The 25,512-nt window shown below is 45.2% G+C and overlaps 1 protein-coding gene across 1 annotated transcript in view; it reads right to left on the bottom strand.

The window, feature by feature from the left end:
* Positions 1-13,751, bottom strand: part of TMEM135 (transmembrane protein 135) — a 169,191-nt gene extending 155,440 nt beyond the window's left edge. Inside the window, exons 1-3 of the mRNA XM_081860536.1 lie at positions 13,406-13,751; positions 5,002-5,129; positions 1,744-1,836 (exon numbers count right to left, since the gene is read on the bottom strand). Of these exons, the coding sequence (XP_081716662.1) occupies positions 1,744-1,836; positions 5,002-5,129; positions 13,406-13,546 (362 nt within the window). The 5' untranslated portion in view covers positions 13,547-13,751. The remainder of the gene's footprint in view (positions 1-1,743; positions 1,837-5,001; positions 5,130-13,405) is intronic.
* Positions 13,752-25,512: the final 11,761 nt, after the last annotated feature.

The raw sequence follows: 25,512 nt of genomic DNA, 5'->3' as shown, positions 1-25,512 counted from the left end.
TCCCACTAATCCCTTTCGCCCTCTCTAGTGACTCCTTCAGTTGTAAAGAGCAGCTATGGATGAGAACAACATGAGCACAGCAGGAGGGGAAAAGGAGGACTTCATTCCTAAGGACATCTTTAGGAGTCGCAGGAGAAGCAGGAGACTGGAGAAGGGCAGGCGGGCGCCTCAGATATGTGTAGAGGTCAAATGGAGTAATATGAAGAGTACTTTCATGATATCTGGACCAGGGAAATGTATAGAAAAGCTGCAGGGTGTGTCAAATCATGGAGCAAGAAAGTCAGATCGTATGTTCTGAGGATTTTTACAAAGCCAGGGTTCTTGAAGAAGGTCCTCTGTGAAACCTACCACTCCAGAGAAGTAAAGTACAGTGGTCCCTCAGGTTACAAACGCTTCGGGTTATAAACACTTCAGGTTACAAACTCCGCTAACCCGGAAGTATTATCTCGGGTTGAGAACTTTGCCCCAGGAAGAGAATGGAAATTGCGCGGCGGCAGCAGCAGTAGGAGGCCCCATTAGCGAAAGTGCACTTCAGGTTAAGAACAGTTTCGAGTTAAGAACAGACCTCCGGAACAAATTAAGTTCGTAACCCGAGGTACTACTATAAAGAGTAAGGCTGCTCATTCAAAGCACACACCCCTCCCTCTACGAATCCTGAGCACTGCAGTTTACTCCTCACAGAGTAACAATTCCCCCAGAATTTTTTGATTCAGCCATTATACAAACATCTTTTCTTTAAAAAGTGATGAAGTTAAATTAGAGAGTAGGTTAACACATACATGTAAGAACCTAAATGCTTACACCAAAGGTCTAACTAGCCCCACATCCTGTTTCCCAGAATGGAAGTCCACAGCCAGGAGATGAGGCCAAGACCCCTCTCAGGCAGCTGTTTCCCCAGCGACCGCAATCCAAAGACATGCTGCCTCTAGTCCTGAAGGTTGCATATAGCTATCATGATAAGTAGCCATGGATAATCCCCTTTTTAAAAATTAAAAAAAAAAAAACCTTTAAGTCAGTAACCATCACATCATGAGATAGCAGAATTCATCATTTAACCATGTGTTGTGTGAAGAAGTCACACAACTCCATACAGATTCTGCACAAGAACAAGCAGAACACAAAAGCACTAATTTATTCCGGTGGGAATTCCTGGCAGTCTTATGAAGTTGTGGCTATTTGGCAAGGAGGTAAGAAAGCAAGGATGCCAGGAAAGACTAATAATGAGTGGCACTAGGCATCTGTCCCTTCTATTTGTATGAAGCAGGGTCACAAACCTGAGAAAGACAGGCATGGAGAGATTAAGTGGTGACAGCTTCAAGCGCTGGCAGGAGCAACAGTATAAACACAGCAGAGGGCTGACAACCATTACGTTTACAGTTCTTGCTAAGGATACATTAAGAGCAGAGGGATGAGGACTAGGAGTAATGGGGAATACCTGGACCTATACAACACAGAATTCTCATCCTCTAGAAAAACTTCCTGAAAACAGAATCTTAACAGCAACTAGCTGAGCATTTTCACTCATGTATGTATAAACCAGCAACCCTAAACAAAACCACCATGTATTTTTTCGAGTATACTACCTACCCACACCGCAAACTCTTAATAATATTAATTTTATTATTTGTACCTGCCCATCTGACAGCTGCATACGACACAATATATTCTCAACTTGGCTCCATGCAACTGGCTCCCACCTTCTGTAAAAGAGTGGAAGCAAGTAAAGGATATATGAACACATACCTGCTCTTCCTTTCAATAAGAATAGCCACATAAGAAGCTGGCAAAGCAGCGCCAAAACCAGGAGTCCAAAAATAAAATTTTCCAAGTATCCTCCTGAGGAAATAAAATGTGCAATATTTGTTATTCTGCATGCTAAAGCATAAAGAAACATTTTTGGGTTAATACACAGCATCTAGTAAAAGAGTACATCTGTTCATATACAGTGGCTTAGATCCAGAGTAATTCCATTCATAGGAAACCCCCACAGGGGGAGGTAATTTTCACCAATTCCTCTTCCTTCAGCCCTCTGTACCTCCCAGAAGTGTGCTCCACAGTGTTGGGGTACTCTCCGGGAGAGTGTGGAAGGGGGCACAGGGGATTTAATGGAGAACCAGCAAAAACTGCCTCTTCCTTCCTCCTTTCAGGAGGAGCTGTTTGCAAAACAAAAACTCTGGATGCAGCCCAGTATGACAGATACAAAGGCTGCATCAGGCTAAAAGCAGCCCATTGCCATCTCATGTTTCTTCTTAACAAGAACATCAAAGAACCTCATAAAATTTCATTCTTGTAACACCCAAGGTAGAACATCAATTTTACATCCAATATATTTCAAAGGATTACTTTGTTACAAGGCACTACATCTATTTTCCCAGTGACAAAATATATTTGTTATCACAGGACAAGCTGTAGGCTGGTTCAGCCTATGCCGAAAATGTTTACTAGTGCCCAATAAAAAGGAGATACTTAAAAGATGCTTGTTTAAACATTAAAAGACTGAAATGCCTAGAGTCCTGTATTTCTTTGAAACTCCTTCCTTGTAATTTCCCAGAAGCATCAATACTACCTTCTGGGTATTCTTACCAGCAGGGAACGACAGCACAAAAAGAGGCACTTTAGCTGACTTCCCTATACCTATGTCTTTCCCCTCCTCTAGAGTGCAAAGCATGTCAATTTGGTCAGGTTTCTGGTGACAAGGGTTAAGATTTTAACATATGTTTTGTGTGGTCTGTTTTCTATTTAGATATTTTATTTACTGCAACTGCACATTATTCTTACAGCACATTAGCAGCTCTAACTGATACTGCAACTGCTTTGGGTCCTTGGAATAGGGTTGGTTTCAAGTTCAAATCAATAGGTAAATTACATTTCCAATGCACTCACAGAATTTTATACCACTGACTTGTTATGCACTTATTTTCATTTTTTAGAGTGGGAGTGACTGCCTAGGACAAGAAAGAGTTAGAATCATAGAATTGTAGAGTTGTGGAAGGAACCCCGAGAGTCATGTAGTCTAACCCCTCCAATACAGGAATGTCAACTAAATTATATATGACAGAAGGCCATCCAACCTCTGCTTAAAAACCTCCAAGGAAGGAATGTCAACTAGACAACCAAGCAAGCTGTGAAACTTCACAAAACTTGTTTTCCCCCACTTTTAGCTCATGAATGACAAACGTAGGCACATGCAAGCAACATTTGTGGGCTGGGGAATTATTCTGAATTTCTTAACAAAGTTTCTCTGGGCAATGCAACTATCATGATGTTCTTAGGAAGAACCCAAAGATGAGTTTCTACTATGTTGTCCAGTTTCACACCTTGAACTATAGAAGTGGCAGCTGTCACTCCAAGAAACAAAGATAAATTTGCACAGCTTGGGAAACACAACTGCCAATATCAGAGGAAAACCTTTTCCCTGTCTAACTCTCTAAAACTAACCATTTTCAGGTTGATGTGTAAGGACCGGCAGCCCATTCTCCATCTTTCACGTGGAACTGCCCCCCTGAATGGAAAGAGGCAAATCTAGAACCGTGACTCATGCCAAGATGGAGCAGGCAGCCTTCTCTGGAGGCATGATGTTCTCATGCATGTTTGCACTGTGGTCAATTAAGTGGCCCATATGCAACCAAGACAGATACACATCAGAATGACCAACCTATGGTCCCCCACTATGGTTGGAATGAAAGTTATTTGGGCTTACATTTCTTTATTTTATTCTTACAGCACATTAGCAGCTCTAACAACATATTAAAGAATCTGGGGTGCCTTTGTTATTAGTGGTTAGATAATGTCAGAAAGAGGAAAGAAGCATGATTGCTGTACCTTGCACTGATTATTGTCCTTCCCCCTTCCCTCTAATGACCACACTTTGTTCCAAAATGTTAACAGTTGAAGTGGCAAATATGTTTGCATGGAAAGGAAGAAATAACACAACAAAAAACTTCTCAAGTTCACTATGCCCTAGAGAACAAAACAAGATTGTGTACTTGGTAAATATTTCATTGTAAGCTGCTGATCTGTGCAAATGAAAGAGTTAAGAGACATTTCCTGAACAGAAAAACGGGCTTGTTTTCATAATCCCACAGGATGACCCCTGATGGCAAGTAAGCACTTTTTAGCTAGCAAAGAGGAAACAGCACTTGTCTGCCATCTCCAGAATAACGAAAATATGTGAATGTAAGCTCAGCAAATAAGCCCTAGGGATGGGGTGGGATAGCAATCTAAACATAATAATAAATAATGATGGGAGGGTTACATTTTAGCAGATACATTAATCTTGTTCCCAAAATAGCTGTAGTCTCATTTTTAAAAAAACCACATAGAGAATTAGGACAAAACATGTCAGCCAGGGGTCTAAGGACCACTGGGATGCTGCACCTAAAGAGATGACCAACCTAGTCCTACCCATCAGCCACAGAAGTTTGCAAGGATTTTGCTTCCTTTTTAGAGAAAACACAAGAATTTTCTAACCACTATCAGCATGCTTTTTTCTTTCTTTCTCCCAATCACTTTTTCTTTTGTGTTACAGGTACAGTGGTGCCCCGCAAGACGAAAAACTCGCTAGACGAAAGAGTTTTCCGTTTTTTGAGGTGCTTCGCAAGACGAATTTCCCTATGGGCTTGCTTCGCAAGACGAAACGTCTTGCAAGTTCTGTTGCAAGTTTGTTTCCTTTTTCTTAAAGCCGCTAAGCCGTTAATAGCCGCTAAGCCGCTAATAGCCGCTAAGCCGCTAATAGCCGTGCTTCTCAAAACGAAAAAACCGCAAGACGAAGAGACTCGCAGAACGGATTAATTTCGTCTTGCGAGGCACCACTGTATGTGCATTAGATTGTAAGCCTAAAGGCAGGGACAGTCTTATTATTGGCATGTGTATGCCAATCTGCGAATCTTTTTTGCAGCTGAAGAATAAGGTAAGAATTTTTCAAATAAATAAATTCATTCCACAAGTCAACATTAATTACAGAAAATGCTATTTAAAGATGTAAAATGAAGTTAAACCGACCTTAAAATGCAGAAAAATGCAATATACAAACTTCCATTTGCTGTCAGAAAGGATGTTGATTGTAGGATCTCAGGGAGGAGTTTGTGCAAATAATAATCTAGTTTTCGTTTCCGGAGAATTGCAGCAATCTGAAAGAGATAAGCCAAGTTTATTTTTGTATTACATTTTTTATTTCACTGTTCTGCCAATGAGCTGACATTGGCATACATGGAAATCATACTCTAAGAATGAGATTTGAATTAAACCCCTAACCAATTCATCAACTTTGGCTAACAAAGTGAGTATTTTTGTAGAACTTCTTGCAGCTGTTAAATGACTTCTTCCAGACCAGAATGTATCAGGCTTCCAAAACTGTGATCATACGGGGAACATTTTAGCCAGACACAAGTTTAAAAGTTTAGCTACTGCATTGTTGTTTAGTCGTTTAGTTGTATCTGACTCTTCGTGACCCCATGGACCAGAGCACGCCAGGCACTCCTGTCTTCCACTGCCTCCCACAGTTTGGTCAAACTCATGCTGGTAGTTTCGAGAACACTGTCCAACCATCTCATCCTCTGTCGTCCCCTTCTTCTTGTGCCCTCCATCTTTCCCAACATCAGGGTCTTTTCCAGGGAGTCTTCTCTTCTCATGAGGTAGCCAAAGTATTGGAGCCTCAGCTTCACTATCTATCCTTCCAGTGAGCACTCAGGGCTGATTTCCTACAGAATGGATCGGTTTGATCTTCTTGCAGTCCATGGGACTCTCAAGAGTCTCCTCCAGCACCATAATTCAAAAGCATCAATTCTTCAGTGATCAGCCTTCTTTATGGTCCAGCTCTCACTTCCATACATCACTACTGGGAAAACCATGGCTTTAACTATACGGACCTTTGTTGGCAAGGTGATGTCTCTGCTTTTTAAGATGCTGTCTAGGTTTGTCATTGCTTTTCTCCCAAGAAGCAGGTGTCTTTTAATTTGTGGCTGCTGTCACCATCTGCAGTGATCATGGAAACCAAGAAAGTAAAATCTCTCACTGCCTCCATTTCTTCCCCCTCTATTTGCCAGGAGGTGATGAGACCAGTGGCCATGATCTTCGTTTTTATTGATGTTGAGCTTCAGGCCATATTTTGCGCTCTCCTCTTTCACCATCAGTAAAAGGTACTTTAATTCCTCCTCACTTTCTGCCATCAAGGTTGTGTCATCAGCAATCTTAATTCCGGCTTGGGATTCATCCAGTCCAGCCTTCACATGATGAATTCTGCATATAAGTTAAATAAGCAGGGAGACAATATACAGCCTTGTCATACTCCTTTCCCAATTTTGAACCAATCAGTTGTTCCATATCCAGTTCTAACTGTAGCTTCTTGTCCCACATAAAGATTTCTCAGGAGACAGTTGACGTGATCAGGCACTCCCATTTCTTTAAGAACTTGCCATAGTTTGCTGTGGTCGACACAATCAAAGGCTTTTGCATAGTCAATGAAGCAGAAGTAGATGTTTTTCTGGAACTCTCTAACTTTCTGCATAATCCAGCGCATGTTTGCAATTTCTGGCCCTTCGAAATCCAGCATGCAGCTACTGCATAGAACATACTAATTAATTACTGGACAAAGTACTTTGTGCTCCAGTTTGAAGAATCATCTTTAAATTCCCACTGGGAAGTTTATACTAGTTTCAACTGCCTTTGCAAGGAACTTACAATATACCGTATTTTTCCCCCTATAACACGCAGATTTTTTCTCCTAAAAAGTAAGGGGAAATGTCTGTGCGTGTTATAGAGCGAATGTGTGGTCCCTGGAGCCGTTTGTCCCAAGTGCATGGCAAAAATCATATTGCGCCGTCACGGAGGAGAGGAGGCTGCTGCTTTCCTGCATTCTGCCTCAGGGTCTTACTGCCCACCCTGTTCTGTTTTGGTTGCTGTTTGCTCAGACGGAACAAAGAGCAGTGAAATCCCCTCCCCTCCAGGCAACCCCTCCCCTCCAGGCAAGTAGAGAGGAAAGCAGAGCGTCCCTGCTCCGGTGCTGCTGCTGCTGCTGCGTCTGGGGACTCGGCAGGCAGCGGAAAACATGCAGATGAGAGAGAGAGAGAGGGCTGGCTTGAGTGGGTGGGTGGACTTTTGCCTTCCTTCCACCCCCCCCTTTAAACCCCTCTCCTGCATTCTTAGCCAGCTGGTTCTCCGCACACCCCTCTCGTGCTCCTTGTCCCTTCTATATTTTTCCTTCCCTCCCCACTTAAAACGTGGTTACAAAGCATGGATCCTCAGGATCTTTGCATTGGGTCACCTCAAATTCACCATCAGATCACATAGCATGTCCATGGCTACAGCCTGCCCCCCCAAAATCACGCACCCACTGTTGCCTGGGGCTGCAATGGTGCAAAAATGTGGTTACAAAGCATGGATCTATATGGATCCTCAGGATCTTTGCATTGGGTCACCCCAAATTCACCATCAGATCACATAGCATGTCCATGGCTACAGCCTGCCCCCCCAAAATCACGCACCCACTGTTGCCTGGGCCTGCAATGGTGCAAAAACATGGTTACAAAGCATGGATCTACATGGATCCTCAGGATCTTTGCATTGGGTCATCCCAAATTCACCATCAGAACACATAGCATGTCCATGGCTACAGCCTGCCCCCCCAAAATCACGCACCCACTGTTGCCTGGGGCTGCAATGGTGCAAAAACGTGGTTACAAAGCATGGATCCACATGGATCCTCAGGATCTTTGCATTGGGTCAGCCCAAATTCACCATTAGAGCACATAGCATGTCCATGGCTACAGCCTGCCCCCCAAAAATCACACACCCACTGTTGCCTGGGGCTGCAATGGTGCAAAAACGTGGTTACAAAGCATGGATCCACAGGGATTCTCAGGATTTTTGCATTGGGTCACCCCAAATTCACCATCAGATCACATGTCTGTGGCCACAGCATGAAGCACAAAAATGATACATCCACTGTTTCATTCAGAATGTTTTTTCCCTTGTTTTCCTCCTCTAAAAACGATGTGCGTGTTATGGTCAGGTGCGTGTTATAGAGCGAAAAATACGGTAATGGGTTAGAGTCATAGAATCATAGAATTGTAGAGTTGGATTAAAGGGAACAAACTTTTCAGTCTTTTGATATTGTAATCCTATGCACACTTACTTGGAAGCAATCCTTAACTATGTCAATAGGACCAGTTACAGATAGGTAGCCGTGTTGGTCTGCCATAGTCAAAACAAAACAAATTCCTTCCAGTAGCACCTTAAAGACCAACTAAGTCAGTTCTTGGTATGAGCTTTCGTGTGTATGCACACTTCTTCAGTGACACACACACACACTATCTGAAGAAGTGTGCATACACACGAAAGCTCATACCAAGAACTGACTTAGTTGGTCTTTAAGGTGCTACTGGAAGGAATTTGTTTTGTTTTGACTATGTCAATAGGACTTACTTCTGAGAAAGCAAGCATGGGTATTTACTTTGAAAGTACTTTCACTAGTGGGGTAAAGGAGGTCTCTATCCACTAATGGGTTAATCCCTCCCTCCAGTTTTTAATGACTATCCCAGTCCTGCTGGCCCCTTCCCAGTTTTCATCCACAGCCAAGCCACTAGTAGACAGATATCAAGGAGGTGAGACTTCAACAAAAAGCCAGCAATTCAGAGCCTGCCAGAATCACACATACATAACTCAAAAAGGTCCCAAACGAGCTTAGATTCAACAGTGCAGCGAGTATACTTCTCATGAGTATACATATGAAAGTATAACACTGGCAAGCAGGGGGAGCTCTGGATGCCTCATTCACTCTATCCCAGAAAGAATGCACTTTCACCCAAATTATCTTTGCCATTCAGCCACTAATGGGATGTACCTTAGCTTAGTTCCTATAGAGCAGGAATATACTGTCAGTGTTGAAATCTAAGAGAGGCGAGCATTTGCTGGAATGCTCTCCTACTGAAGGTCGCCTCTAACAGAAGCAAAGAATCCCAGTTTGTAGCTGGGTCTAGTGAAAGGAGACAGACTTCCATGTAGATGCCCTTCAGATCTCAGCAGGTGGGGAGTTAATGGAGAATGCTGCACACACAACTGAAGATCTAATGGGGTGTGCTGTGATGTGGGGAGGCTTAGAGAGATGGTGTGTGTTATAGGCTTGATGGATGCATAGTCTGAGTCAGGAAGCGGTGGTGCAAAAGGACTTTGTAACCTAGAGCAGTGTTTCCCAACCTTGGGTCTCCAGCTGTTTTTTTGAACTACAACTCCCATCATCCCTAACTAGCAAGACCAGTGGCCAGGGATGATGGGAACTGTAGTCCAAAAATAGCTAGAGAATCAAGATTGGGAAACACTGATCTAGAGATCTAGGGTGAAAGAACACAGAGAGGAAACATGTCTGACAGAGCTCTTACAGCACAGTCTCCACACATTGAGTCTGGGCGTTCTTGAAAGAATGGGAAGGCTGGGGATGAAAGGAAGTAGAATCAGCTTCTGTGATCCATGGAAGATGGAGAGCACCTTCTATCTGAATGTCATGTCAAGACGCAGGATATAATGATATCCATTTTTAGCATGCACACAAAAACCTCTCTTTAAAAACTATTGTGGGGGGGGGCGGAATCTCCATCTTCTCACCCATGTATTCTTCAGTGATATCTGAAATTACCATATGTTTATCAAATGATGGGGGGGAAACAGCAGCACTTGGGAAGAAACCCCAGTTTTATCAAAGAAACCTAGCTTCAACCTATTAATTCAACAATATTAATTCTTCTTAATGCATCTTGCTTTCAAGAAAACATCTTGGTTCTTTCATGAAAGACACCACCTACATGCATAGCCACAGAAGAGACACTCCTTTGTGGTGTGATCCTAAATAGTGTACAGCACTTCCTTAACAGTGAAGCAATACAGTACTTGTAAGTCTCTTTCACCCAACTGGCATCCTCCCTCCTGCCTAAGAGCTGAGAGAGACTCACAAGCAGTCTCACCCCACATTGCTCTGTCTTTCTCCTTCTCCCATGACAAACCTCTTCTGTTTGATCCTCCTTCTGCTACCCTAACCACAGGTCCCTATTTCTATTGACTATTTCTCAATTACCGTATTTTTCGCCCTATAGGACGCACCGTCCCATAAGGCGCACCTAGTTTTTTGGGGGGGAAATAAAGGGGGAAAAGTTATTTCCCCCCCAGGCGCGGAGAGGTCCGCGAAGCCTGGACGCGCTGAGCTCAGCACGCGCAGGCTTCAGCACGCAGGCAACTCTCTGCAAGCAGCGGGAGCGCTCCTGCTGCTTGCGGAGAGGTCCGCGAAGCCTGGAGAGCGAGAGGGGTCGGTGTGCACCGACCCCTCTCGCTCTCCAGGCGTCACCGAAAGCCTGCATTCGCCCCATAGGACGCACACACATTTCCCCTTCATTTTTATAGGGGGGAAAGTGCGTCCTATAGGGCGAAAAATATGGTAATTCTCCTTTTTCTCTAAATCCCATACATTTTCTCTCTCTCCACCCCCATCTCCACTACTCAACCTCTCTTTTCACACTCACAGATCTCTCCACTCCATGCTACCCCTTCTCCCCAACCCTACCCTACCCCAGTAATTCACAGAGTGAAAAAGTGTCAGAGGCACAGTGAGATTCCCAATGGGGCTAGATTCAGCAAAAAGACCATGTGCCTCCAACTCTAGGGAGATAAGGGATAATACTCCCATTCTCACTTGTACCTGTCAGGCTTCAAGGTTCCCACAAAAAGTAGAAAAGGAACATTCTGAAGTACAGTCAGGCAAAGGAATCAGTTTGTGGGCCTGGTATTGAATTGGCTTGCTCTAGCTCATACTGTAATAGTCTTTAAAAACACACAACTAGGAACACTTTGAGACATGCTGCTTTTCTTCAGATTACACATCACAATCCAACAGTTAAATGTGTTTATGGACACAATTCAATGCATGTTTACTCAGAAGTAAATCCCACTAAGTTCAAAGGGATTAACTGGTAACTGCACCAAACTCTTTGCTATTTCATAACGAACAGCCTGTCGCAAACTAATTAAATGTTTGCAAGACACCAAAAGTGATAGCAAATCCAGCTTGTAGATACAGAAATCTAAACATGGACTAATTACAACAGCCAAATACATTCGGAAATGAATTAACTATTATCCTTCAAGAGCAAAAACAACAACACAATCTAATCTAATGGCCAATTTCATCTAGTACTGACCAGCAGTGGCTCAATCCTCAACAGAAGTCTTTCCCAGCCCTGACACCTTACATCCTTTTACCCAAAGATGTCAAGGACTGAACTTTAGATCCTCTGTCTGCAAAGCCAGATCCTTTCCCCCTTCATCTTTCAACCTGCATGTATGCCTACCACTATTTGACCTGCCGAAAAATTTGTTAGACCCAAACTCTGCTTGTATGAGCAAATGCACTGGGGCCACAGCTCAGTGGTAGAGCATATGAAGTTTTGCATGAAAAATATCCCAGATGCAGTCCCTTGCACCTTCAGTTAAAAAGATTAGGTAGCAGCTTGGGGAATAACTCTGCCTGAGATCTTGGAGAACCACTTGGACTAAATATTGGGCTGGGCTGATAAGTTTGATCTGAAAGCATCCTTCTGCATTCCCCAACTTCCTAAACTCAAAATCTTAACCAGGATCACACATCAACTCTAGCAGTAATGACAAGCTCCCCCCATCTGAACCTCTGGCCAGCAGCAGCCAGTCAGCATGGACAATACTAAACTAGATGAACCAATGGTCTGACTTGATGTGGGTCAGCTTCCAACACATTTGGGGCACAGCTCAGTAGCCAAACAACTGCACTGCATGCAGAAGATCCCAGGTCCAATCCCCAGCATTTCCATGTAGTCCTGGGAATGTCCCTCCAGAACCGTAGAGTTAGGAGGAATCCTGAGGGTCATCTAGCCCAACAACCAGCAATGCAGGAATCTCAACTAAAGCATCCATGACAGGTGGCCATCCAACCTCTGCTTAGAAACCTCCAAGGAAGGAGCACCCACCACCTCTGGTCCATCCCATTGTCAAACAGCTCTTACAGTCAGAAAGCTGGATGGAGTGGTCTGATTCATCAAATGTTTGACTCCCAGTAGTATCCTTTTTCCCTCCCCCTTTGCCCCTTTCCGGCCTTCAAATGACACCCTACCCAGCAATTGCCACACAACCTTTTCAATAACCCATTTTAATACCTTTCCACCCCAAATGCCACCTACCTACCCTTCTTCTCCCCCTCCCTCAATCGCCACCAGTCTGACAAGGAACAATTTTAATATCCTCCCTATAGATCTATATATACCTATACAGTATATCTTTGCTGCTTCTCACCCCAACATCGCCACCAGTCTTTCATCCCCATCCCTCTCCAAGGGAACTTTTGAATACCCTCCCTACAGATATATAAAGGTAAGGGGATGCCTGACCCTTAGGTCCAGTTGTGGATGACTCTGGGGTTGCAGCGCTCATCTCGCTTTAATGGCCGAGGGAGCCAGTGTACAGCTTCCGGGTCATGTGGCCAACATGACTAAGCCACTTCTGGTGAACCAGAGCAGCGCACGGAAATGCTGTTTACCTTCCCGCCGGAGTGGTACCTATTTATCTACTTGCACTTTGATGTGCTTTCGAACTGCTAGGTTGGCAGGAGCAGGGACCGAGCAACGGGAGCTCACCCCTTCACGGCAGATGTCAAAGCGATAAACGCCCTTCCAGCAGATGTCAAAGCGATAAACAACTACCTGACATTCAGAAGACATCTTAAGGGAAGTTTTTAACGTGTGATATTTTACTGTATTTTTGGTTTCTATGGAAGCCGCCCAGAGTGGCCCAGAGTGGCTGGGGAGGCACAGACAGATGGGCGGGGTATAAATAATAATAATAATTATTATTATTATTATTATTATTATTCAAACCCCCGACCTTCTGATCGGCAAGTCCTAGGCTCTGTGGTTTAACCCACAGCGCATACCTACAAATCCTTCCTGCTGCTTCTTCCCCCTTCCCACCATTGCCGCCTACCTGTCCTCCATCCCCATTCCTCTCCAAGGGGCCATTTGAACACCCCCTCCCTATATACCTATACCTATCATTTCCCCCTTCACCACCCCACCATTGCCACCAGCCTGCCATACCCCACTCCTCTTCAGGAACCCACTCTAACGCTTCCCACACCCCAAAGGGCACCGTCCCACCTCCATACCATACCAGGGGTGCCAAGTTAAATACAATATTTGGGGGGTGTGGGGAGAGAGGAACAAGCAAGCCCTGTCCCGCATAATCGATGCCAAGGCGTGGGGCGGGCAGACATATACACCATTTGAATGGCAATGCCCATCCACTTGGGGGGGAGCCTCAAATCTTTTATTTGGCTCCCTTCATTTCCCCACCCCGGGGGGGGGGTAGCAGGGGAAGAGGGGGGTGGGCCCTTCCTCACCAGGTAGAGGGTCCCGTAGATGCGGAGGGACTCGAGCAGCGCCCCCTGGGTGATGTCCGCGAAGGCCCGTCCGCAGCGGGGGTGCCAGGTGTGCCCGATCTCGTAGCAGCTGTGAGGGATGGACTTGCTCAGCGCCGCCATCTTGGCCCGCAGCCGCTCTCTCGCGCGCGCTCTCTCTCTCTCTCGCGCGCGCGGAGGGGGGCTCGCGGGGGGGAGGGGGAGGCCCCGAGCGCGTCACGGCCAATGCAGGAGAAAGGTCGCGCGGGGCGGCCCAAACCGCCGAGGTTACTCGCGGTCAACCGCCTCTCGCGCGCTCTGTGTATACGGCCGGGCCGAGGGGCGGTTTGCCGGCTTGGCTCGCGTGAGCCGCGGCAGCCAATCCGGAGGCGGCTTCTCGCCGCCGGGGCTGCGGATTGGGCGGAGTTGGCGCGAGCTTGAGAGGCACGAGCTCCTTCTCGCTCTTCTTCTTCTTTTTTTTTTTTTTTACCCCACCCCTCCGCTTCTCTCTCTTGTCATTTGGGCCACGCGGGCTGTCACTCAAGGGCTGCGATGATGCACGCTGGTGTTTTTGCAAAGGGAAGGAGCAAAGGTGGTCTGTGTGTCTTTAAATGCAGGCCCAGGCAAATGATTAAAAAACAAGGAGCATGTGGGTATATATGCCTAGTACTTAATGCAAGCCCGTGCACAAAATCAATATGTCCAGGGGCCCTTTAGTTTACCTTTACCTTGCAGTACAGTGGTACCTCGGGTTACAGACGCTTCAGGTTACAGACTCCGCTAACCCAAAAATAGTACTTCTGGTTAAGAACTTTGCTTCAGGATGAGAACAAAGATCAGGATGAGAACAGAAATTCAGGATAAGAACAGAAATCGTGCTTCGGCGGTGCGGCGGCAGCGGGAGGCCCCATTAACTAAAGTGGTGCTTCAGGTTAAGAACAGTTTGAGGTTAAGAACGGACCTCCAGAACGAATTAAGTTCTTAACCAGAGGTACCACTGTACAGTACTTAATGCAAGCCCATGCAAAGAGGCAAGAAACGTGCCTTGAGGCTTGCATTGGTGGAAACAGGCACGCAAAGCTGTTCTGGAAGGAAGGCTTTGAGGAAATCTGCTTGCGGATTGCATAAGCAAGCGCTTGGCTGCAGCTCCCCTTCGGCTTGAACGCGATGTCTGTGTCCTTCGCCCCCGCTTTAGGAAGGAGGGTTAAATACTTAAAGGAAGTACAAGAACCGCGTAAGCCTCCCCTGGGTGGCAGGTACACCGCTGCTTGGCCGATTTGTGCCTGTCTTGAACTCCAGGCCATTGGTCCATTCGTAGGTTTGTGCCCTGGAGCATTGCACTGAAATGCTGCTTGGATTTCATGACTTGTTAACCACGCTCTTATCCATATGCGTGTGCGCGCGCGCGCCAGTTGTAGCTGGCAACATTTGGACTTGGGACGGGGTGCATTTTTTAACCTTGCTGTTCTCATCGCAACAGCAGTTATTTAGGAAAGTGTGCCATTAGGCATGTGCAGAGTACCACTGTCTCCTTTCTACAGGAAATCAATTATTCTCTGCTTATCTATGGAGAGGGAAAGAGTTTCCCTGTAAGACAGCACAAGTATGATTTTCAGACAAAATTGACCTCTTATTTAGAAATTAAGCCATACCACATGGCGTAAGTTTTTGAATTCATGTATTGTTACCTGCACATCTGTTGCCAATAAACTAAGCACGCTCAAAAAACTTTTAAAATGTGGGGGAGACTTGCATGTGCTTTTCCTTCCCAAAAAAATCAATTTAAACACTCATTATCACTTCTCTAAAGTAAAGGAATGAAGTATTTGGACCAATAGACAAAAAAAATGATTTTTTTTCGCTGGGACCAACACACAGAGGAGCACAACAGAACATATTTGCAATGTGTGGACAGTCTTGAAAATGGGAAGTAACAGTTTCTGCCCATGTGCAGAGTACATCACACCAGACTATTCATAATCATCCTCTATTGTATCTGAGATTTGGGAGAATGTCTTCCAGGTTTGGGGGAGGATGTGGACATCATTTCCCTCCATTCAAGACATAGTCCCTGCTTGGGGAGGGGCTTGTTAGATGCAGATCCACACATCTTTTCTGGGTGTCCTCAATAAATATCTACAACACAGAATGGTTGAATCTCTCATTATCAATGGAACAGGGTTCCCCAGTGCAAGAGCAACAAGTCTAAAGCGCCTTTCCCTGTTAGCTGCACTCCCAACACAAAAACACCACCAGGATATGTGGCACTCACACCACCACCTGCCAACAAACCATCAGATTTATTTGTAAGCCGCCATGCCATAAATATTATACTCCGAACATGTTGACACTAGCAGTGGGAAGAGCACAATGCCTTGCAAAACCAACCATTGCAATAATCCTCCCTCCAGGATTGTTCTTAATGAAGAGCAGGTTGCAAATATAAATAAGTAAGAGTCTTGCGGCCCCTTAAATAACAAATTGATTTTGGCATACTCTTGCTGCTCACTTCATCAGCTGCATGAAGTGCAATCCTGAGTTTGCAGGAATGTGTATAGAATGGTTTGGGTGGGGTGAGAGAATTGTTAAAAAGGTTAGAGGGGAATCCAATGCAGAGAAAGTGTAGGAGCTAATACTGCATGTGGTCTGTTGTTTGGTTGGTTGGTTGGTTGGTTGCAAGGTGTTTTGTCCTTCGCTGAAAAGGAGAGCGTTTGGGAAGTCCTTGAGAAATGCAGATACCTAATTTAAGAAAATAAGAGAGGCCTGCTGAACCAGGTCAAAGTCCCATTTGGTTCATCATGCTGTTCTCAAAACGGCCAGCCATTCTCAACCTGTGGGTCCCCAGATGTTGTTGGACTACAACTCCCATCATCCCGGAGCTCTGCCCTTGCTAGCTAGGGGTGATGGGAGTTGCAGTTCAACAACATCTGGGGATCCACAGGTTGAGAAAGGCTGCTAGCAGCACATAAGCGCAAACAACACTCTGCGCACCTGCAATTCCCAGCAAATGGGAATTTAATTGGCACAGGGTATGGTTGCCAGGTCGAAACCATTTACTCACCAGGGAAGATTAAGAACATGAGAACCTGCTGGGTCACACCAGTGGCTCATCTAGTCAAGCATCTTGTCCAGGCAGAGGCCAACCCAACCCAAGTGAGAAGTCCGAAAACAGGACCCAAGTGCAACAGCCTCTCTTCGCTGGTTGAACTGTCGGTGTTGCTGACATTATTACACTGGCACTGAGGAAATTGGGGCAGTGTAACCTCCTGCTTTGGACGTGGGTGGCGCTGTGGGTTAAATCAGAGAGCCTAGGACTTGCCGATCAGAAGGTCGGTGGTTCGAATCCCCGTGACGGGGTAAGCTCCCATTGCTCGGTCCCTGCTCCAGCCAACCTAGCAGTTCGAAAGCACGTCAAAGTGCAAGTAGATCAATAGGTACCGCTCCAGCGGGAAGGTAAACGGCGTTTCCGTGCCCTGCTCTGGTTCGCCAGAAGTGGCTTAGTCATGCTGGCCACATGACCCGGAAACTGTATGCCAGCTGCCTCGGCCAATAAAGCGAGATGAGCGCCGCAACCCCAGAGTCGGCCAAGACTGGACCTAATGGTCAGGGGTCCCTTTACCTTTACCTTTAACCTCCTGCTTGCAACTGGCAAATGCCTACAGCTTACACCAGAAGATTTCCTTGGTGATTGCAATGATGCTGCCATTGCACAGAGCAAGGGTGACTTATACACCTAGTCTTGGGGCATGTACAGAGTTCTGGCTGAACTGAGCTTCTTGGGTGCAGCATTCTGGGCTTCTGCCTCCAGGGACAAAGATAGATCATGGAGCATCCCCAGCCTGGGAACTACTTACCGGGGGTGGGAGGGGGGACAAAACCACAAATCCAGTCCATCACTGTGTGCCTTGATTCCTGTATTGCTAGGGGTTGGACTAGATGACCCTTGGGCTCCCCTCGAACTCTATGATTCTGTGTTGGTCCCACCACCTTCATCTGGTGATGGCACAAGACAGGGCCTTCTAGGTGGCTGCTCCCAAACTGTGGAACTCCCTTCCACGGGCCACTAGGCTGGCCCCCACTCTGCTTTCCTTTCACAGCAAGTAAAGACCTTTTCATTCCATCCAGCCTTTGGCTATTAACTGGCTGTTGCGGCAAATTACAGGAATATGCGGAAATGGCGCAGTTGACCAGCAGACTGAGAGGCAATACAAGACAATCATTTATTCAAACATGGGATATGTATAAGAGTTACTTACAGAAATATAATAGTGGTATAATATCTATGGCAGCATTTGAATGACCCTTATTTAAAGTAATTGTTCAGAAGTAAGGTAATGAGTACAAACTGTTGTAAGGCGGTATTAGAAAATACAGAAAGAGTAAGGTAATAACGTTAAGTACATTCAACGCTACAAAGAAAGTTTACATCAGGAAATGATAGGAAGTCTATTTTATGTTAGGAAAAAGATAGGAAAAAAGAGATTGTATAAATTTAAACTAAGTTTAACTTTTGTGAATCCAAAGAAGAGTACAGTATTAGTACATGGTTGTGTTCATTTTTGTCAATTTAAGACTGTGTATATTATGTACAATTGGTACATTATGAATTTCGATAAAGTTATGTTAAAAATAAAAATAAATGACTGTTGCTGCAGGGTGCTGTGGCTGATTGTTGCGTCTGTGTGCTTTTAAATGGTTTTAAGTGTTTCCCATGATGTCTTTTTAATAGGACTACTTAATTTGTTTCGCATTGTTTATATTTATGGTGTGCCTTTAATTGTATCTGTTTTAATTTATTCACTGAGCCACTTTGGATTCTGCAGTGGGAGAAGGTGGCATATAAAATAAAATAAACACATTGCCTCCCGCTGCAGTCAGCCAACCCCAGTCCAGATTGGGAGTCCTGCCTTTGCGGTTTGCATTCATTGGAGGAGGCGGAAAGAATCCCCATTCAGATGGCATTCAGACGGAGGCAGTCTACACATTCAGTTTTCAAGCGATGTAAATGCACGTGTGGATCGGGTCCCTGAGCGGAGAAGTCCTACCCAGCCCATATCCTTGACATATGTGTAGCAGCACCTGCCTTCAGGGAGCTCTTAAGTGCAAAACTCCAGCTTCTGCTCCGATTTTGCTCGGAATTTATAGCATTAAGCACCAAAGACCTTTCACATTATTGGAAGGCAGTCTTTATGGCATGTGACTCTATAAGTTGTTTGTTCTTTTCTCTCCCCTTTTAAAAGCAAAATATGATCTCAAAATACCCTTGTGTCTACTGATATTTCAAGGTAAGGGAATTAACTGGAGCCGTTCCCATTTTCCAGATGTCATTTTTCCAAAATAAATAAGGGGTGAATTGTTATTCACAGCAATATCCTGCAGTTTTGTAGAAAAACCTGGACTTTCTCCAACGATAAATGTGTATCCTTTCTTACAAAGATATTGTGAGTCCCTTCTCTCTCTCTCTCTCTCTCTCTCTTTCTCAGTTAATCATAACTATTTCCACTTTTTTGGGGAGGAAGAAACCTCATAAAACAAGCCAAAGGACTAAATCATTTACTTGGTTCTTTATCTGCTCCACCACATCCCGTTCCCACGTAGCAGAAGACATGTTGTGAGCATATAAGTACAGGAAATCTTATTTGGAGGCAAGGGAGCTTTTCTGTGCACTGATCTGTGGAACTCATTGCTGTCAGATTACGCAAAAACCCAGCTTTTGAGGTCTGGGAAGAGGAGGGCATGTAGGTCACATTAAACAACATAGCAAACATATGTATTGCTCCTTTTCTACCCCAACAATTCTCTTGGTGTGTGGAGGACTCCAGTCTGTGGTATTAACCTTACCTTACACCATACCTAAGCTCTATGACTGGATAATGCTGACCCCAGTTAGCTGCATATTCTTCCAAGTGAGTCCAGTTGTAAAAAAACAAAAAACCTCTAGATATTGGTAGAAAGGCTATGCAAGACCCCATCTCCTTGACATTCAAGTTTTCTACATGCAGTATACCTGAAGGAGCGTCTCCACCCCCATCATTCTGCCCGGACGCTGAGGTCCAGTGCTGAGGGCCTTCTGGCGGTTCCCTCATTGCGAGAAGCAAAGCTACAGGGAACCAGGCAGAGGGCCTTCTTGGTAGTGGCCCCCGCCCTGTGGAACGCCCTCCCATCAAATGTCAAAGAGATAAACAACTACCTGACATTTAGAAGACATCTGAAGGCAGCCCTGTTCAGGGAAGTTTTTAATGTGTGACATTTTAATGTATTCTTGATCTTTGCTGAAAGCCTCCCAGAGTGGCTGGGGAAACCCAGCCAGATGGGTGGGGTACAAATAATAATTTATTTTTATTTTTATTTTTATTTTTATTTTTATTTTTATTTTTATTTTTATTTTTAGTTTTAGTTTTAGTTTTAGTTTTAGTTTTAGTTTTAGTTTTAGTTTTAGTTTTAGTTTTAGTTTTAGTTTGAATGTATAAACATTCGACCAAGTGAGCTCCTGCTTGCATTCTGAACTGGGGCAGCCCAGACCCAGATTTTCCACCTCGAAGAGAGCTAGGGCTCAACTTTGGCGAACACATTTTAAATCTTGAACAAAACTCTTGTGTCTCAGTCTCTCAGTGTTTGTATGTACAAGTTTCCCAGGCTTCCACACACAAGACACATGCCCCAGAGATCTGTTTATGGGGCCAAAGTAACTAAGGAGCAGCGGATCTGGCAGTAACTCCACCACACAGGACCCAAGTTACCACTTCCCATATTATTTTGGCTGCAGAAGCATCTCCCTGAAGAGTTAAAACATTCCTGTGAGAAATATTAAAAGCAAACATTAAAACTCACGTAGGCTCCTAACGTTTGCCATTCTTCTGGGCAGCCTTACAAGATGTTTTGAAGCTCAGCTGATACAAATAAAGCTGTCTTATTCCTTTTAAAAATAAATAAATAGTTTATTGGGAATTCTAACATGCATCAAAATAAACAGCGGCAGAACATTGAAACGGATTGCTTTTCTGTTAAAACGTTTTGCAGAGAGCTCGAAACCTCGCTTTGAACGGCTCCATGAAAACGTCTTCGGCTGGTATGTGAAAGCCATGGGATTAAACCATATGGGTTCTTTCCAGACATTTGTCTGCACAAAGTTTGTGGGGAAGGTTATATGACATCTGCTGTTGGCTGAACATTCATTCTGATTTGTTTGTGGAAAGGTTATACATTGGCTCTGTCTGCACTGTACATGGAAAGCAGCGTCATACCACTTTAAACAGCCCAGAGGATCCTGGGAGTGTTAGAAGACACCCCCATCCCTTAACTGTAGCTCTGTGGGGGGAATCGGGGGTATGCTAACAAACCTCAGCACCTTAAACAAATGATTGTTCCCACTGCAGTCCATGTGCTGGTAACCACCAGGCTAGATTACTGTACTGGGCTCTATAAAGGGCTGCCCTTTTCTTGTTGCTGCAGAATCAGCTGGAGATTCTTAAGGACCACCTATGTGGATTTAAGGGACATGGGTGGCGCTGTGGGTTATACGACAGAGCCTAGGGCTTGCCAATCAGAAGGTCGGCGGTTCGAATCCCCGCGACGGGGTGAGCTCCCGTTGCTTGGTCCCAGCTCCTGCCAACCTGGCAGTTCGAAAGCACGTCAAAGTGCAAGTGGATAAATAGGTACCACTCCAGTGGGAAGGTAAACAGCGTTTCTGTGCACTGCTCTGGTTCACCAGAAGCGGCTTAGTCATGCTGGCCACATGCTGGAAGTTGTACACCAGCTCCCTTGGCCAATAAAGCAAGACAAGTACTGCAACCCCAGAGACGGCCACGACTGGACCTAATAGTCAGGGGTCCCTTTACCTTTACCTATGTGAATTTAACGGTTGGGACATTGCAGGGAGACTTTTAGAACACCCTCGCCCAAGCTTTTCCTCTGCCTCGGTGCAAGGCAGTCAACACAAGCTGTTGCAACAACACGCATGCCTTCAGAGGCAGTCCACCATTTCCCATTTGTTTCCCCCATTCTCAAAAACAAATGAAAATAATCTCTTATTTACCAAAGGAAGACTGAGAGTCGCACTGTATTCACTGTCTCTCTCAGCAAATACAATCATACCAAGACTTCTGATTGGCTTCAGGAACATCCAGCAGCCAATCGGAAGCCGTGCCAGACGTTCGGCTTCTGAAAATCGTTCAAAACCAGAATGTTCACTTCTGGGTTTTGATCATTCAGAAGCCGATTTGTTCGGGAGCCAAGGTGTTTGAGATCCAAGGTATGACTGTAGACAAACACTGCAATCCTAACTCTTGGTTACAATACAACGCTAGTGTATTTTAATTAACTGATGTCTGTTTTTATGCATATTGCGTTGTTTTTATGATGTTAGCCACTCTGAGCCCGGCCTCAGCTGGGCAGGCGGGATACAAATAAAAATTTATTATTATTATTGTTGTTGTTGTTGTTGTTGTTGTTGTTGTTGGTCACCTGAGAGCAAGCCTCACTGAATTCAATAGGAATTACTTCTGAGTAGACACAGTCAAGGCTGCACCATAAGTAAGTTGTAAAGATGCTCCAGAAAGTACCAACCACAGCCTTCCTAGAAAGACTTGCTCAAGGAGGAGAATGTGTTTTGATGGAGTTGCTTCTCTCTCTCCCAGTGGGGCTCACTCAAACAGCAGTAACGGCAGCACCGAGGGAGGGCAATGTGAAGAAATAACCACCTCCCGCCGCAACCCCAGAGTTGGTCACTGTTCAACAGTGGAACGGTCTCCCACTCTGGAGGTTGTGGACTCTCCTTCTGTAGGAATAACGGAGATGACAGGAGGTTGAATGCAGGTGAGCTGTGCAGAAGCACGCTGGCAAGCATGCTCCAAACAAGCCGCCGGCTAGCTCTGCCAAGGCTCCTTTTATTAGCAGAAGTCAACAATTGGAAACAGTAGTGAAACCATTCTGAACATGACGTATTTCCATCTACACACATTTCCAGCATTAGCAAATACACGTGTCAGCATCCTTCCTTGGAGGTTTCTAAGCAGAGGTTGGATGGCCATCTGCCTTGTATGCTTTAGCTAGGATTCCTGCATTGCAGGGGGCTGGACTAGATGACCCTTGAGGTCCCCTCCAACTCCACCATTCTATGATCTACCAGTGGAGCAAATGCCCTCTCCAGTCTGGCACAGTGGCCCAGCTTTCTGGCCTGCTAGGAAGAGAACACTGTGTTTCATTTACTATGGTGCTATGCTTTTTAGCGGCTGCTTTTTTCCTTTTATGTTTTCAAACTGATAGTTGTACTGCCTTGTTTTACAATTTGTGGCGGCCGTGTGATCTGAACAGTGGTCAGAAATCCCTGAAAAATAAAGCAGTGCCCTCTCTGCCTCAAGACCCTGGGGAGCCGCTGCCATTCAGAGCAGGGAGTACTGGACTAGATAGAGTAGACCAGGAGTTGGCAAGGTTTACCTCGCCTGAGCTGGTTCACTCCAGCAGAGATCCCTCCGTGGGCCAGATCATGTGTGTGTGTGTGAGTATGTGCGCCTGCAATTTCCAGCGTCTGTGTCTCAATACACCCACCCATGTTTCAATACACCCACCCCAACAGACATTTCACCATCTTCTACCATTAGTTACCTCAAGTACACATTGCCGCCATATTCATACTGAATAACCAGATTCATGGTAGTTGTATTTGCTTCATATAATCCTTATTCATTTGCTTCATCTCTTCCAGCAGCAGCAACAACAACAACAACAATCCAAATGGTCCACAGAGCTTTGTGTGCTCATAACTTCTTTCCATCTATTTTTCTTTGCGTCTGCGCAGACGCGATTTCCGGCACCGCAGAAGCAAGTGTCCGTGCCGCGCTGTGCCAGTTTAGCGCAGCGCACGGCAATACGCCAAATTGGTGGCTCAGTTCGGGGACAGATCGTGGGCTGGTTAAACGACCACCGCGGGCCTTAGGTTGCTGACCCCTGGAGTAGACCAATGTTTAAGACAGCTTCTTTGGACCCTTCATCTCAAAGGCTATGGCCATATATGCCAGGCACTGTTTGTCAGCCAAAACCCCGAGTTCAGCTGAAAACCAGGAGTGTCACTCAAGCTGCATTGGGACTTAAAGCAAGTGGCCTTTGGTAACAACAGCTTGGTACACACTATATGGGCAAACCTCAGAGGGAAGGAACTGTAAACTTTCGTTGTTGTGCTCCAGGTGATTTTCACTGCTCCAGTGATGCAGAGCGACCATAAAAACCCAGCTAAACGAGCCGGTTGCACGGGCTGTAAAGGCGGCTTTGTTTCATTAAAATGATCGGAGCGTATCTGTGAATTAAAAGCAAGCTCTTTAAACACACTCACTGCATCCTGCAGCGAAAGCGTTGTGGACTGCTATGCTATGCTCAGTTGGAGCATGGTTTATATTAACTCTTCTATGGAAAGACGAGGAGCTCTGATTCCTGTAACGCAAGCAGGTGTTTTTTTCCCCATTCTCCTGGGAAGCATTTCGCTCCCTGTGGGCATGGAACTCGATTGGTTAAATCGACACATGGGATTACCAGCTTTTAAAAACTGGCCTGGTACCTGTGGCTTTTACTGTAACCTAGCAGAAGGGGTGGGGGGTTAGGAGATGAAAAACATTTTCCAATGGTTTTGCACTTTCTACTACTCAAGGCACAGGTTGCTGTTGGAGAAACAAAAGCAAAACCATTAAAAAGTTGGCAACTCTTCATATGTAAGATTGTGGATTCCATACCCTCCAACATTTCTCCAATGAAAATAAAGGTAAAGGGGCCCCTGACTGTTAAGTACAGTCACGGATGACTCTGGGGTTGCTGCACTCATCTCGCTTTTGTTGTTGTTGTTTAGTTGTGTCTGACTCTTCGTGAGCCCATGGACCAGAGCACACCAGGCACTCCTGTCTTCCACTGCCTCTTGCAGTTTGGTCAAACTCATGCTGGTAGCTTTGAGAACACTGTCCACCCATCTCGTCCTCTGTCGTCCCCTTCTCCTTGTGCCCTCCATCTTTCCCAACATCAGGGTCTTTTCCACGGAGTCTTCTCTTCTCACGAGGTGGCCAAAGTATTGGAGCCTCTGCATCTGTCCTTCCAGTGAGCACTCAGGGCTGATTTCCTTGAGAATGGATAGGTTTGATCTTCTTGCAGTCCATGGGACTCTCAAGAGTCTCCTCCAGCACCATAATTCAAAAACATCAATTCTTCGGTGCTCAGCCTTCTTTATGGTCCAGCTCTCCCTTCCATACATCACTACTGGGAAAACCAAGTTACTGGCTGTGTAGTTACTTATCTCCTTGGCTCGAGGGGTCACATAACTCCATACCCTCCAACATTTCTCCGATGAAAATAGGGACATCCTAAGTAAAAGTGGGACACTATGGGATCAAATCATAAACTAGGACCACTTCTGTAAATCCAGGACTTTCCCTGAGAAATAGGCACACTTGGAGGGTCTGGGACTCAGCATTGTTGACCTGACTACATAATCTTGGGCAAGATCCAGCCCAAATGATTCTTCTAAATCCTTTTGCTTTCTAAATACATGCTTAACACTCACCCGCTGAAATCAGCAGGGCTTAGAAGTACTTAGGTTGAATTGTGACCCTTGGGTGCAAGTAATGACTAAGATTGTGGTCTTACAGTTATTTAACCTAAGACAAAGCAGGCATGTTGTCAAAATCCCTTAGTAAACTGGGGGGTTCTTTTCTTCTTGCACCATAGCATAGAAATCTTAACTTTCCTGAGTGGAATAACATCCTGAACGCAATCAGTCTACTATTTCAAAACTTCGAGACTCATTTGGTATTTTGGAAGGAAATTTCCACCCAAACAAGGCATCGGTTCACTCAGACTGCCAGATTCCAAATTATAAAACCAAGCTGTTGGGGGAGAGATCAGTGACCATAATTGAACCAGAGAGCAATTTGCAAGGGAATAATTTTTTTTTAAAAAAGGGGGGGGGGCAAAGATCAGTCATGGGAATTTAAAAGAATCCAAATAACAGAAGTGAAGCAAGTAAACGTTAATAGCAATATTATGTCTCCTGTTAGTATGGTGTTTTTTTTAAAAGACATCCCCCAGCTGTGTCAGAAGAGAGCATTTTATTAATCAGCAAAGTAGCCTGCAGC

Source organism: Podarcis erhardii (genome assembly GCF_964252035.2).
Source record: "Podarcis erhardii genome assembly, chromosome: 4".
Lineage (NCBI taxonomy): Eukaryota > Metazoa > Chordata > Lepidosauria > Squamata > Lacertidae > Podarcis > Podarcis erhardii.
Note: the sequence above shows the minus strand (reverse complement) of the source record. Positions and strands in the feature narration are given on the sequence as shown.